At 37.0% G+C, this 13,125-nt stretch overlaps 1 protein-coding gene across 1 annotated transcript in view; it reads right to left on the bottom strand.

Moving 5' to 3' along the window:
• ATP6V0D2 (ATPase H+ transporting V0 subunit d2) overlaps window positions 1-12,016 on the bottom strand; it is a 33,032-nt gene extending 21,016 nt beyond the window's left edge. Inside the window, exon 1 of the mRNA XM_031946949.1 lies at window positions 11,887-12,016. Coding sequence (XP_031802809.1) covers window positions 11,887-12,016 — 130 coding nt within the window. The remainder of the gene's footprint in view (window positions 1-11,886) is intronic.
• Between the last annotated feature and the right edge of the window lie 1,109 nt (window positions 12,017-13,125).

The following is a 13,125-nucleotide window of genomic DNA, read 5'->3' as shown; positions in this document are numbered from 1 at the left end:
ACAATTACAAGCTTTGTAACCTTGAGCAAGCCACTTAATCCTGTTTGTCTCAATTTCTTCATCTGTAAAATGAGCTGGAGAAGGAAATGGCAAACCATTTTAGTTTTTTTGCCAAGAAAACCTCAAATGAGGTCACAAAGAGTTGGACATGACTGAAAATGACTGTACAACAACAATGCATTAGGAAAATTATTTTGGCAGTTGTGTGAAGAATGGATTGGGCAGCAGACAGGAGGAAAGGAGACTATTCAAGAAATTATTACAATAGTCCAGAGTAGCAGTGTTAAACGGTTGGGTCCTTGGGCCAATGGGATCAAAAGCAGATTAAAATATAATTGGGAAATATTTAGCAAAAATAAATAAAATACAATAGAACATAGATAATTGTTAATATAGGATCTAAGTCAATATTCTGTCAACAGGCATCCTTATATATAATTTAGTGATCCTTATTTCTATGTAAGTTTGTCATTATTGGTCTGGAGTGTTGTACCACAGTTCCCTAAATTGTCCTGCCTCAGTTTCCCTAAATTGTTCTGCCTCAGTTTACCTGGTTGCAACCCCCTTTTCTGTTTATTAGAACTGAGATAATTAGGGCTGTGGAGATCTGACATTCCAAAAGATAAAACTCCAGATGTCCTATCTCAGGTACCTAATTGGTACTGTTTATAAGGCTTAAGTTTCAGACTTTCTGGCTGTAGCTGAACACCTCCTTAACTCCCAATTAGTAAAAATATATGGTCCTAACCCCCTACCTCCAGTCTGTTGGAACTGGATTGATGGTCCCTACCTGGAAATTCCTGATCACCAGAGTTTGGACTCCACCCCCTGCCTTTGTTTAGCTACCAGAGCTTAGAGCCAAGGGTGTATATTTCATGGTAAATGGACATTCATAGCCGGATGCTTTGGTCATCAGCCCTGGGGGCATCATGCCCCCAGCACAATCTCTCCCTCTCAGAAATCCAAATAAAATATTAAATATTAAAAACTCTCTAATCTCTATCTTGCCTCAGTTTCTCTGGCATTACAGAGGAAAAGTGACCATGGCCTAAACATTAACGGGACAGGTGTTTAGTCCTCAGTTGTAAACATGTTTCCTACATTGTTCTGGAGATCAAAGCATCAATCAATCAATATTTATTAAAGGCCTACTATGTGTCAGGTACTATTCTAAGATACAAAATACAAAAAGGTGGTAATACAAAAAGGGGCAAAAGAAAAAAGTTTACATAATAAGAAGGGAAACAATATGCAAACAGATAAATACAAAATAAGTTATGTACAGGATTAAAAGAGAGTAATTAAAAGGATAGCTTTGAAAGAAGGGCTAAAGATGGCTTCCAGTAGAAAGTGTTCGGTTGAGAACACAAAGAAACCAAGGAGGTAATTTGTTGGAGTAGGAGGGGTAACATTTCAGGTAGGAGGGACAACTAGAGAAAATTCCCGGAGTATAAACAGGTTGGTATAACTGAAAGGAACTTCGAGGTTGTCTAGTCCAACTCCCTTGTTTTATAAAGTAACTCATGTTCATAAAGTGAACTGTCTAAAGTCAATAGGTGTCACAATGCATATTGTAGGGCTTGAAGTCAAGAAGATTCCTCTTCCTGAGTGCAAATCTGGCCTCAGACACTGGGTCACTGTGTGACCCTGGCAAATCATTTAACACTGTTTACCTCAATTTCCTCATCTGGAAAATGACATAGAGAAGGAAATGGCAAAGGACTCTAGTATCATTGTCAAGAAAACCTCAAATGGGGGCATAAAAGTTAGTCACAACTCAACAACAACTCAACAACCAAGGTCATATTAGTTACTGATTCCAAATTCAGAACCATTATATCAGACAACACTTTGGACAATTTCCCCTGAACACATTTATGTATTCCTTTGCTCCAAATAGATTCCATCCAAGGGATCTAGAATGCTACCCCAAGAGCATTTTTTCAATACAATTTAGGTTATATCTCAAATCAGTGTGACTTTGGTGAAAGAATTCACATACTCAGTCCCAAGTTAAGGAGCAAAGATTTATATGCTGTTGGACAGCAGGCTAAAGTTCCAAAGTTTAGCAAAGGGGCAGAAACAAGGGATTCCCAACTTTATGGGAAAGAGAAGCAAAGATTAGGTTGATGTGCTAATATTGTGGTGTAATGGTACAAATCCTCAGAGTGGGGCAGTTCCCATCATTGAGTTCTACAGCTCACTGACCAACAGAATTAGTATTGAATTACTGCTATTGGCCAGCATTAATTGTGACCCTCAAGGTCAGGTAGTCTCAGAGCTTCTCAGGAAGCCCACAAGGTCAGCTGGACTTAGGGTTTCTCAGGCCTTGCCACTTTCTCATCTCTCATCAGGAGTATAATACCCTATGTGGGCAGAGAGAAGGAAGGGAAAGAGGAAAGGAAAGAAGAAAGGAAGGAAGGAGTTTTCCAACTGACCAGTTCCAGTTTGTGGGCCAACTCTACTCACAGAACTTGTTGTTCATCCTTCCTTCTCGCCATGACATGAAAATGAATTGGATCTATATCCTGCCACTGGACTCAGGTGACCCTGGAGGGGAAAGTGAGGCAGGTGCCCTTGCACTGCCCTCCCTCCCTTAAATTCAATTCACTCACATGTCATGGCATCCCCTTCCTGATGTCAGGTCCTCTGAGAATGAAGGACAAATAACAACCTCAGCAACCTCTGTGTATATTCTTATTTCCTATCTCTTCTGATTCCTCTGCTTTATTTCTAAATACAGCAACTTCTGTGAGTAGAGCTGGCCTACAAACTGGAACAGTTAGTTGAAAAACCCCCTTTCCTTCCTCCCCCCTCCTCCCCAGCTTCTGTTCTTCTCTTCTCCTTCCTTTCTTCTCCCCTCCCCTCCCTCTGTCCACAGAAGGTATTATGCCCTTACCTACAGATGCTGTTAAAAGATGCCTTTTTTTTTTTTTTTTCTTTTTGGATTTCTGAACCCTCCCAAGATATTTTGGGGTTTTCAGACTGGATTTCTTCATAAGGATCATGTCTTAAACCAAAACCACTTAGATTCTCATTAATTGACCATCAATAGGTCCCAGGCCAAGTCCTATTTGGTTATAGTTTGAGTCCTGATAGACTCAGATTGAATGTAAATAGCAATTGTTTCTGCTAAAGTCAGAAACCCTGAGGATCTTCCCCTCCCTGACTTATTTATTTATTTATGGGTTTGTTTGGGATTTTTAAAATTTTGTTTTGTTTATGGATCAGGTAAAAGGGGAGATTCTTTGCCTCAATTGCTATCTAGTCTAAATAACTAAATGGGTGCCGCTCCAGTCAAACCTAAACCTGTGGAAGAACTTAGTTTAAAAAAGATCAGTCTCCCATTGCATCCACTTGTCCAGATCTTTATCTTTCCACTGCACCCAGATGGCTTGGGAGGGGAAAGTGACTCAGGTGACCTTGTACATTCTTCCCACAGTAGTCAACTAAACAATTCAGCAAATACCAGCACCATCATCATTAACAACATAAACAAACGTTCATTAAGCACCATGTGCCAGGCATTATGTCAACTTCTAAGAATAGCTTTCTAAGGAAAAAATGAAGACAGAAAAATCCTCAGAGCCTTAAGGAACATTCCACTGAATTTCTTTATTCCCTTAGACTAAAATGATACCATTCAGAAACAATCACTTAGTAGTAGATATTGAGTGACTGCTCATCAGTTGGAGAATAGCTGAACAAGTTATGGTATATGAATGTTATGGAATATTAATATTCTCTAAGAAATGATCAGCAGGATGATTTTAAAGAGGCCTGGAGAGATTTACATGAATTGATGCTGAGTGAAATGGGAAAAACCAGGAGAATATACACAGCAACAAGATTATACCATGATCAATTCTGATGGATGTGACTTTCCAACAATGAGATGATTGAGGCCAGTCCAATGATTTTAGGATGAAGAGAGCCATCTGCATCCAGAGAGAGGACTGTGGGAAACCAAGTGTGGACCACAGCACAGCATTTTGTTCACTCTTTTTGTTGTTGTTTGCTTGCATTTTGTTTTCTTTCTGATCTGATTTATCTTGTGCAGTAAGATAATTGTATAAATATGTATACATATATTGAATTTAACATATTTTAACATGTTTAACACATATTGGATTACTTGCCATCTAGGGGAGGAGGTGGGGGGAAGGAAAGGAAAATTTGAAGCACAAGGTTTTGCAAGGGTGAATGTTGAAAAATCATCTATGCATATGCTTTGAAAATAAAAAGTTTCAATTAAAAAAAAAAAAAACAAGCAGTTATTAATCACCCAGATGTCCTTGTAAGGTACAGGCAGAATATAAAATATTAAGTATTAGCTATCTGTCACAAAATTCTAAATATTAAAGATACAAATATAAGGGAGCAAGGGTGTTAGCTCTCCAAAAGTTTCTTGTTTATAATAAAGTTCATAATGGTCAAAGATAACACAAAAGAAGAGTTCTAAGTGGGATAAATTCAATAATGTGACAACCAAGATAAAATATGAGACAGTTCCTGCCCTCAAGAATTTTACATTGGAATATGGGAGATATTTAAATAAAAGTAATGTAAAGAAGTTTATAAGTAGAAGTCACTTGCAGTTTATGTATTCTATCTAGCAAGGTTTTGCTTAGAAGGTAACACTGGTGTGGAGCCTTAAACCAGTAATTCCTAGAAGGGGAGAGGAGAAAGTACATTGAAGGATTAGGGAAAGGAACCACAAAAGTGCAAGGGTACAGACATGGTGGAAACATAGTATAAGAATAGGAGTCATGTATAAAAGATCTGGTAGGAACAGATTAGATTGTGAAGATCTTTAAATTCCAGTTATATTTGATATTTATATTTGACAGGTAATAGTGAGCTACAGGAATTTGTTGAGGAAAATAGAGACATCATGACTAAAGCTTTTAGAAAATCACTTTGGTGAAAAATAAGGGATTGGTGAGTTGTCAAGGGAGCTCAAATAAAAATTGTTACTTGAATAAAAACCATATGGACCTGCAACAAATGTATAGTTAATCATGTACCATATTTTCAAGTCTCCTGGGTATTAATTTTTTTTATCTAGATTTATTTGCATGGAACTAAAAGTCATTAGAACAAACCCATTTCACTCCACCCAAAAGGAAATGCATGTTTAAAATCCAGAAATCCAGTCCCAAGCAGTTGGCACAACAATGAAATGGGTGGAGGTATTTTATTTATTTGATAGAAGCTAAGTAGGGGAAGGACATTTTGGCTTTCTACCCAGAGAATTTAGAGGAACAACAAGAAAAGGGAAAGAGTCAACACAAAAATTAGCTGTAGATAAGATGTGAGAATTTTAGGGCTGTGATGCTTTCATTACTTAAAAACCTACTGGAAGAAAGAAAAGAAAAGAGATTGGATTTTAGCTAAGGGAACCTGGGTCCACTCTCACCCTGCACACTATGAAGCCTCTTCCTTACTGAAAAAATATGTTGGATACTAATAAAAATTCCCAAGGATGTGAGATGGACAAATGGAGAGTTGAGCAATACCAGTTTTTATGTTTCTTTTGCTACCTTGTCTAACTGTTCTGGAGAAAGAGAAATGGATGCATATGCAAAATTTAAAAATGATGTTATTACTGAAGAAATGTTTATTATTACAATAGTCAAAACATTAAACACTTTCTATGTGCCTCAGACTGAAGTAGTGTAGGTCCCAGAGAAAATGTAGCAATAACCCTAAGGCTACCTGGCCTTGGGAGTGCTATAATCCCACAAACAATGCTGGTTGCCAAATAACAATTTGTTGGTCAGTAATAACAAAGTTTCTAAAACAATCCAAGCCATAGAATTCAATAAAGGAGTGCTTACCAGACCACTCCTCAACTCTAAGGAAGAGGGGGAAAGTTTCTGCCACAAGAAGCTCATCCTCACCATCACAATGGTAGTTAACAGTTTTATAGTGATTATGTGCCAGGCACGTGCTAAATACATTTACAATTTTCTCATTTGATCCTCACAACTCTTTTAGGGAGATAGATGCTGTTGTTATGGAACCGAAGTAAATAGGTATCTGCCTAAGGTCAGACAGACACACTGCTGGAGAAGAGAATCTAATTAATAAATTCAAACAAGTAAATGAAAGTAAATAGTCTGAGAGGAGGGAGACATCTAAAAGAAAAGGAAAAGATCTCACAAAGAAGGTGGGATTTAAGCTAAGTCTAGAGGTGATTTGATCCTAGAAATAAGGAGTCAATGGAGTCCACTGAAGGCAGTGGGGGTGTCTGTGATATGGTCAGACCTAAGTTTTAGAAAATGACCTTGATTAAATGTGGATCACAACATTTTCACCTTTGTTGTTGTTATTTTTGTTTGCTAGCTTGTTTTTTTTTTTCTTTTTTGATTTGATTTTTCTTGTGCAGTATGATAAATGTGGAAATATGTTTAGAATTACACATATTTAACCTATATTGGATTACTTGATGTCTAGGCGAGGTGAGAGGGAGGAAGAAAAACTTGCAAGGATGAATGTTCAAAACTACCTTTGCATGTATTTAGAAAAAATAAAAAGCCATTATCAAAAAAAATTTTTTTAATTATTTTTTAAAATTTATTAAAAAAAAAAAAAAAACCTCGACGGCAGTCAAGTGGAGAATGGTTGGGGGTTGGGTAATAAGGATGCACCTGAGAAATGAGGACCAGTTAGAAAGCTTTTGCAGGGTAGAAGCAACAAAAGGACCAAGGGGGAAAAAATCAGTAAAGTCAGCTGAAGAGTTGTTGGGTAGAAAGAAGGAGAACCAAGAGAAGCAGTACCATCTAAACAGGAAAGTGACACTATGTGGATCCAGACTGTCACAGGACAGACATTAAGGAGGATCATGAATAAGAAAGGTCATAATATTTTTAACAATAGCAGAAAGAAATTACTACTTTCATTAATTAAATCATTTTAAGGACTTGGTATAATTGAAAGAGTAATAGATTTGGACCAAGAAAGCAACTTGCTACTTGTGTGACTTTGGGGGAAATCACAAATTTTCTGGGCCTCAGCTTCCTGAGATATGGTGGTGGGAAGGCCTGGACTAGAGACAGTATGGTATGATATAAAGAATTGGCCCTGTGATGTGGAAAAGATTCCTATCTATGATTCCCAAACCCCTCTAGTGAATGTAATTGAGCTTTAACTCACAGATCCTGGAATTCCAATAGATCAGGACCTGTCCCAGCCCCATCCGGATCTGAGCCAATTTGGGGCTACACCCAAAAGCCCCTCGAGCTAAGTCTCTCATTATAAAAGGGAGATGCTGGGACTCCTTCTTTGCAGAGATTCCAAACATGCCAGGCATGTGAAGACCCTCTGTCCACTGGACCCTCTGTCCAGTGCCCTCCTTATCTCTACCTTCCCTATCTCTTACTTCCAAACCCAATAATAAACCTCTTCTATCAATCTAGCTCTCGGGCTAATAAATGCTTTTATTGGGGACTTGAGCCGCTACTAGACCTCATTTACCGCCGTATCCTTGCGCCGAATCCAAGGGGGTTGCAGGGGAGCTTTGCTTGACTTCCTGTTCCCCAAACCTGCCACTAGACCTCAACTAAACCCTAATTTCATTTAGGTACCCCAAATCTAAACCTCAACACCTGCAGTTCTAGATTCAAATGAAAGTTTATGTCACTTCCTTAGGGCTATTTCTTCTATAAAATGAGCAGGTTGGATTAAAGAAATTTAGCTCTATAATCTGTAGGACTAGCCTTGGAATTCCAGTTAGGTCACTTAATGATTGTATGACCTCAGGCAAGTCACTTAACTGAAATCTTGGAACTTCAGTTTACTGTAAAATGAGGAGTGAGTGGGCTGGACAAAATGTTTTCCAAGTTCTCTTTTGAGCTGTAGATATAGGATCTTTTTTTTTTGGGGGGGGGGGGAGGAGGGGGGTGTAATAAAAACAATTGACCTTCTTTAGAGTCTATGTGTCTGAGGTCACATATGAACTCAGGTTCTCTTGTCTTCAAAGCTGGTGTTGTACCCATAGAGCCATCTACCTGCCCTTAGATATGGAATTCTATAAGATCAAAGACACCTTTTGGATTAAGGATAAGAGAATACTGCAAAATGGATCAGCCTTTATCTAGCCCAAGCTTTTATTAATCCCAGTAACAAGATTGTCCCCAGTGACAAAAACAGCATGAACCAGTTCCCCTATTTTAGAGGTAGGAAAACTAAGCGTTTAGTGGTGGTTACTGAATGAGTCAATCAGTAGCAAGTCTTGGAATATCTCAGACCAGACAGTTTGTGAATAATCGTTCCTAAAATATTTATTTTGGTGGTGTGACCTTATATTTTATCTTTGTAGATTTATTTTTTGATATTTACATCTGTCCATGAAGTTGTTTCTAAAATAATACTTAAAAGCTTGGAATCACAGGGGAAGATGTTCTTTTAGGATTAAAAGTTCTTTTCTGACATGGCAATAAATTACCAAAAAGTGTCCGATTTTACATACTGGGCTAAAATGGTTTGGGAGATCTATTCTCTCGCACATAATTTGCCTATCATTTTTTTCAAGTTATCTCCCAACATAGCTGTTGGGAGAGCTGTCAAGAGAAGAGCCATTATTATGATTCCTAGAATGATGATGAGGCTGAAATCTACACAGAACCTGGAAAAGTATTTATGTGTCCTAAATTACTAATTGTGAGTACTAAATTACTAAATTACCAATTGAGTAACACTGGTAAAGGATCATGGGATTAGAAACCAGGGAGGAGGCCTAGGTTCTACCATGGACTTTGAGACTTGGGCTAATTCTCTGGATTATTGGTTCCCGGTAAGTAAAATGATTGGGTTGGACTAGGTAACAGTGAGGCTTCTTTGTGCTCCAGATTCTACCGATCTAGAATTTACTTTTTGAAAATTCCTCATTTACAAATTGTATTTTAAAATACTATTTTTAGCCTTAAATACTATGAAAATGTGATTATTTTGTACATGTATAACCTGTATTAGTTTGCTTCCTGTCTTGGGGAGTGGGAAGGGTAGGAAGAGAGAAACATCTGGAACTCAATCTTATTTAAAAAAATTAATGCTGAAAACTATCTTTTATAAAAATGAATGTTGAATTCTATCTTTATATGTAATTGGAACAAATAAAATAAAGAAAATGTTATGGAAAGCAGTTTAGTGACCAAGTAAATAAGAGAGAACAGAGTAGGAATTATCTGTTGAAAATTGGAAAGAAAAAAAGTGAAGTTGAGGAAAAAAATCCTGGGACCTGGTGTTAATAGATATAAAACAATGCTTTAAGTAAAAATTCTGAATCTGGTCTCTGCAAAATTTTTTTTTTTAATTGGTCGTTCTTTTTCAATAAGATAGATTTTCTCTGTCATTCTATGTATTTTAAACATTTTAAAAACATTCTGAGCAGAGTTCTCTACTGTTATTAAAGGGGTCTGGGCCTCAAAAATGGTTAAGAAAGCCCTCTTTTGGATGATCAACTATGAAAAGACTTAATTACTCTGATCAAGACAATAATACAAGACAATTCCAAAGGATCTAAGGTGACAATATTATCTGCTTCCAGAGAGAGAGAACTAATGAATTCTTAGGACAGATTAAATCATACTTTTAAACTACTTTTCTTTGTAGGTATGTATTCTTTTGCAATATAGCTAATAAGATATACTTTATCAAGGGGTGAAAAGGGGCAAGAAGGAATTTAGAACTCAAATTAAAAATGAATGATAAAAATTGTTTTTACATGCAATTGGGAAACATTTAATGAAATAAAAATAAAATGTATTTTTAAAAGAAAGAAAAGAAGCCCTCCTCTTCAGCATTCTCATCCCAAATGGTAAGTCAGAATCCATTCATTCTTCCCCATCTTGTGATGCTATTTCCATATGTCACACTAAGTTTTTCCCAGGAGGTCTCTCCAACCCAAGATGCCATCCAGAGGTTTTTTTTTTTTCTCTTGAAAGGGTGTGAAGAGAGCACTCTGGCTGTCTTATTATTCTTTACAAGTGTCATGAGAGAGCCTATATCTTTTTCTATCTGTAAAGCATAAGAGGAAGGAAGTAATACCTGCCTACCCCCATTATATTGCAGCTGGTGTTGCTCCCAATTGAAAAGATCCTAGAATCAGGAATTCATGTTCAAACCTGACCTCAGACACTAGCTATGTGACGCTGAACAAGTAATTTGACCGGTTTACCTCAGTTTCCTCATTTGTTAAATGGGGATAATAATAGAACCTACTTCCTAAGGGCTGTAAAGTTCAAATAAAATAATTATAAAGGACTTAGCTCAGTGATTAATCATCGTTATCGTCTTTATTTTATAGTACCCACTAAGTGGTGGACACCACAAGACTTTGAAGATGATAACAATGATGATTACTCCCCTTCCACACCTACCTTTGAAACAGAACAACTGGCTTTAAACTACTACCCTAAAGGCATAAAAATTAACCAAATAGCAAGAAAGGGAGGGAGGGACGGCTTCTGCAAAAACTTATCTCTAGATACTTATCTCTTTACCTAGAAACCTAGGAAGGCAGCCAGTCAGCTTTCTGAATTTTGGTGCAAACCCTGATCTCATTAACTTTCTCCAATCTTGGTTCACTTCAAAAACTAGTCACAGATTAAAAAGGAATTCACTTAGCTCCCCCTTCTCAGAAATACTACAATTTGCCACCATTGAAGCACATTAGTAGCATAAAGGTAATTAACAATCTTCAGTTCGGATTATTTGCTACTATTGCAATGAATTTATGGAAAATGGAATTGGGTTTATCATTATAGTTTCTGTTCCTATTTCAAATGAAAGCACCTGCAGATTTTCTGTTGTTACTGCTGTTCTGCAGGTTCAGGATTTAACCAGTCTGGGCCATGGCTTGGCAGTTACTACTTTCACTCAAGCAGTTCACAAAGTCACCTTCAAAGAGCTTTTTTTCTTAACTTTCATTCCTCTCCTTACAGCATAGGTCAGTTTCTTGAATTAGCCCAAATTGCAGGGAAGTGGGGATTGGCTAGGAAAGAATGGAAAAGGAAGGGAATACGCGTTATATAGAGACTACTACGTGCCAGGGACTTTTTACAAATATGAACTCACTTGGCCCTCACAACCTTTAAAAGTAGATACTATTATTATTCCCTTTTTACAGATGTGGAAACGGAGGCAAGATAGAAGTTAAATGATTTATTTGCCGTAGTCACACAATTAAGTGTCTGAGGCTGGATTTGAAACCACGTCTTTATGATTCTAGTATGCTTTATCCACAGTGATCGATTTTATATAGGCTAATATCAAAATTATGCTGAAATTAAAAGGTAGTCTGGCATTGTGTAAAAAGTAGTGGTTACAGTCAAAAGAGCTAGGTTTGAGCACATGATTATGAGTAAGTCATTTGGTCCTCTCTCGGCCTGAATTACTCATCTGTAAAATGAGAATAAACACATTTATTTTGCCTAAAATTTGGCAAGTCACTTTTCTCAAGAAAACACAGTGATTGTGGCTAATTAATCATAATCAACCCTATTTTATAGAAAAGAAACTGATGCTCCAAGAGGCCCAAGGTCAAAACTAGTAAAAGACCAGTATTAGAAGCCAGACCTTACTCTAGAGCCAGTCCTGCACATTAATGTACTTTTTGCAAAAATTTTAGCAGTATCTCAGGAGAACTTCAAAATGTGAACTCACTACCAGGGAGGGTGGAGAGGCAAATTCTAATTTTTTTTTTTCTTATACTTTTGAGAGAAGAGACTATTCAGAAAATCAGACCTAAGGCTAGACTTAGTACAAAGTTCTTCAGGCTCTCATGCCATTAGAAGCAGGTTTTGTTTTGTTTTGTTTTAATTTACAGAGAGCTCTATCTTCTCCTGTTTATTTTCCCAAAAGTTTGAAAATGACAGCACTTACCTTCGAGAGTTTCACACTGCACCAAGTTATTGTAGTCATCCTGGGTCAGGAGGCAGGCTTTGTGTCCTCGGACCAGACCCTCCAGGTAGCCATGGTCCACATTGAAATAAAATTCGGCAAGTTGTAGCATGGAGGAAATAATTGAGTTGATTAAAGCAGAAGCAGACCTCTAATCCTTTTTTTGCCAGCCACAGAAGCGTTCTACTCCTGTAGGAAAGGTGATAGACGAGATGGAGGAACTAAAGATGGTCAGCTGATGGTAAGGGTTTCACTGACTAGTTTCCCCCAGCTCCTATTGCCTACAGCTCAATCCTGCTTACACAACAATAGCTAATCAGTCAGATTTACAAACCTAGCCTCCTATTAGGCAGTAGAGTCCTTCTTTGGGAGAATAATTTCATACTCTTATACCAATCCACATCACATATAACTAATTCTGACTGCCCCCTTCCTTGACTTCTCAGTTCATCAAATATTTACTAAGCTCCTACTATGTTCAAAGCACTATGTTGAGCATTTTCTAATCTGTTTTTTGTTTTTGTTCTTTTTAAATTAATCCAATCTTAGTACCTTCTAAAGTTGAGGTTATCTTGTCCCACCTCTAATGTAAGGAATTAGTAAAGAGAGTATCCACTCTACATATGCTTTGCAATTTATTGTCCTGGAGAATTCCCAGAGAAAACTGAGAGATTAAATAAATTATTTCTCCCAAATCTTGCTGCTAGTTTTTTTGTCCTGGTTTTCCCCTTCCTTTCTTTTAAAATTTTTTTATATAACTTTATTATATATTTTAAGATTCTTTTAAAAAAATAAAATTTAAAGTCCAAATTTTTCCCTTCTCCCCAGGATGGCAAATAATCTGATATAGGTCATGTATGTACAATCATGTAAAATAAATACCCATATCAGTCAAGTTATAAAAGAAGAAACAGAAGGAAAGGGAAAAAACACCCCTCCCCCGCAAAAAAAGGTGAAAATAATATGCTTTGATTTTCCATTATGAGTCTTTTGGACTTGACTTGGATCATTGTTTTGCTGAGAAGAGCTAAATTAGTCCGTAATTGATCATCACACAATGTTGCTGATAGTGTGTACAAAATCCTTCTTGTTCTGCTCACTTCACTTTGAATCAATGTGTGTAAGTCCAGTTTTTTTTTTTTTCCTGAAATCTGTCTGTTCATTATTTCTTATAGCACAAATAGTATTCTATTACATTCATATATTTCTTTAGCCATTTCT

Source organism: Sarcophilus harrisii, chromosome 1, assembly GCF_902635505.1.
Source record: "Sarcophilus harrisii chromosome 1, mSarHar1.11, whole genome shotgun sequence".
Taxonomy (NCBI): Eukaryota; Metazoa; Chordata; class Mammalia; order Dasyuromorphia; family Dasyuridae; genus Sarcophilus; species Sarcophilus harrisii.
The sequence above is the reverse complement of the archived record's forward strand: the minus strand, read 5'-3'. Positions and strand labels throughout refer to the sequence as shown.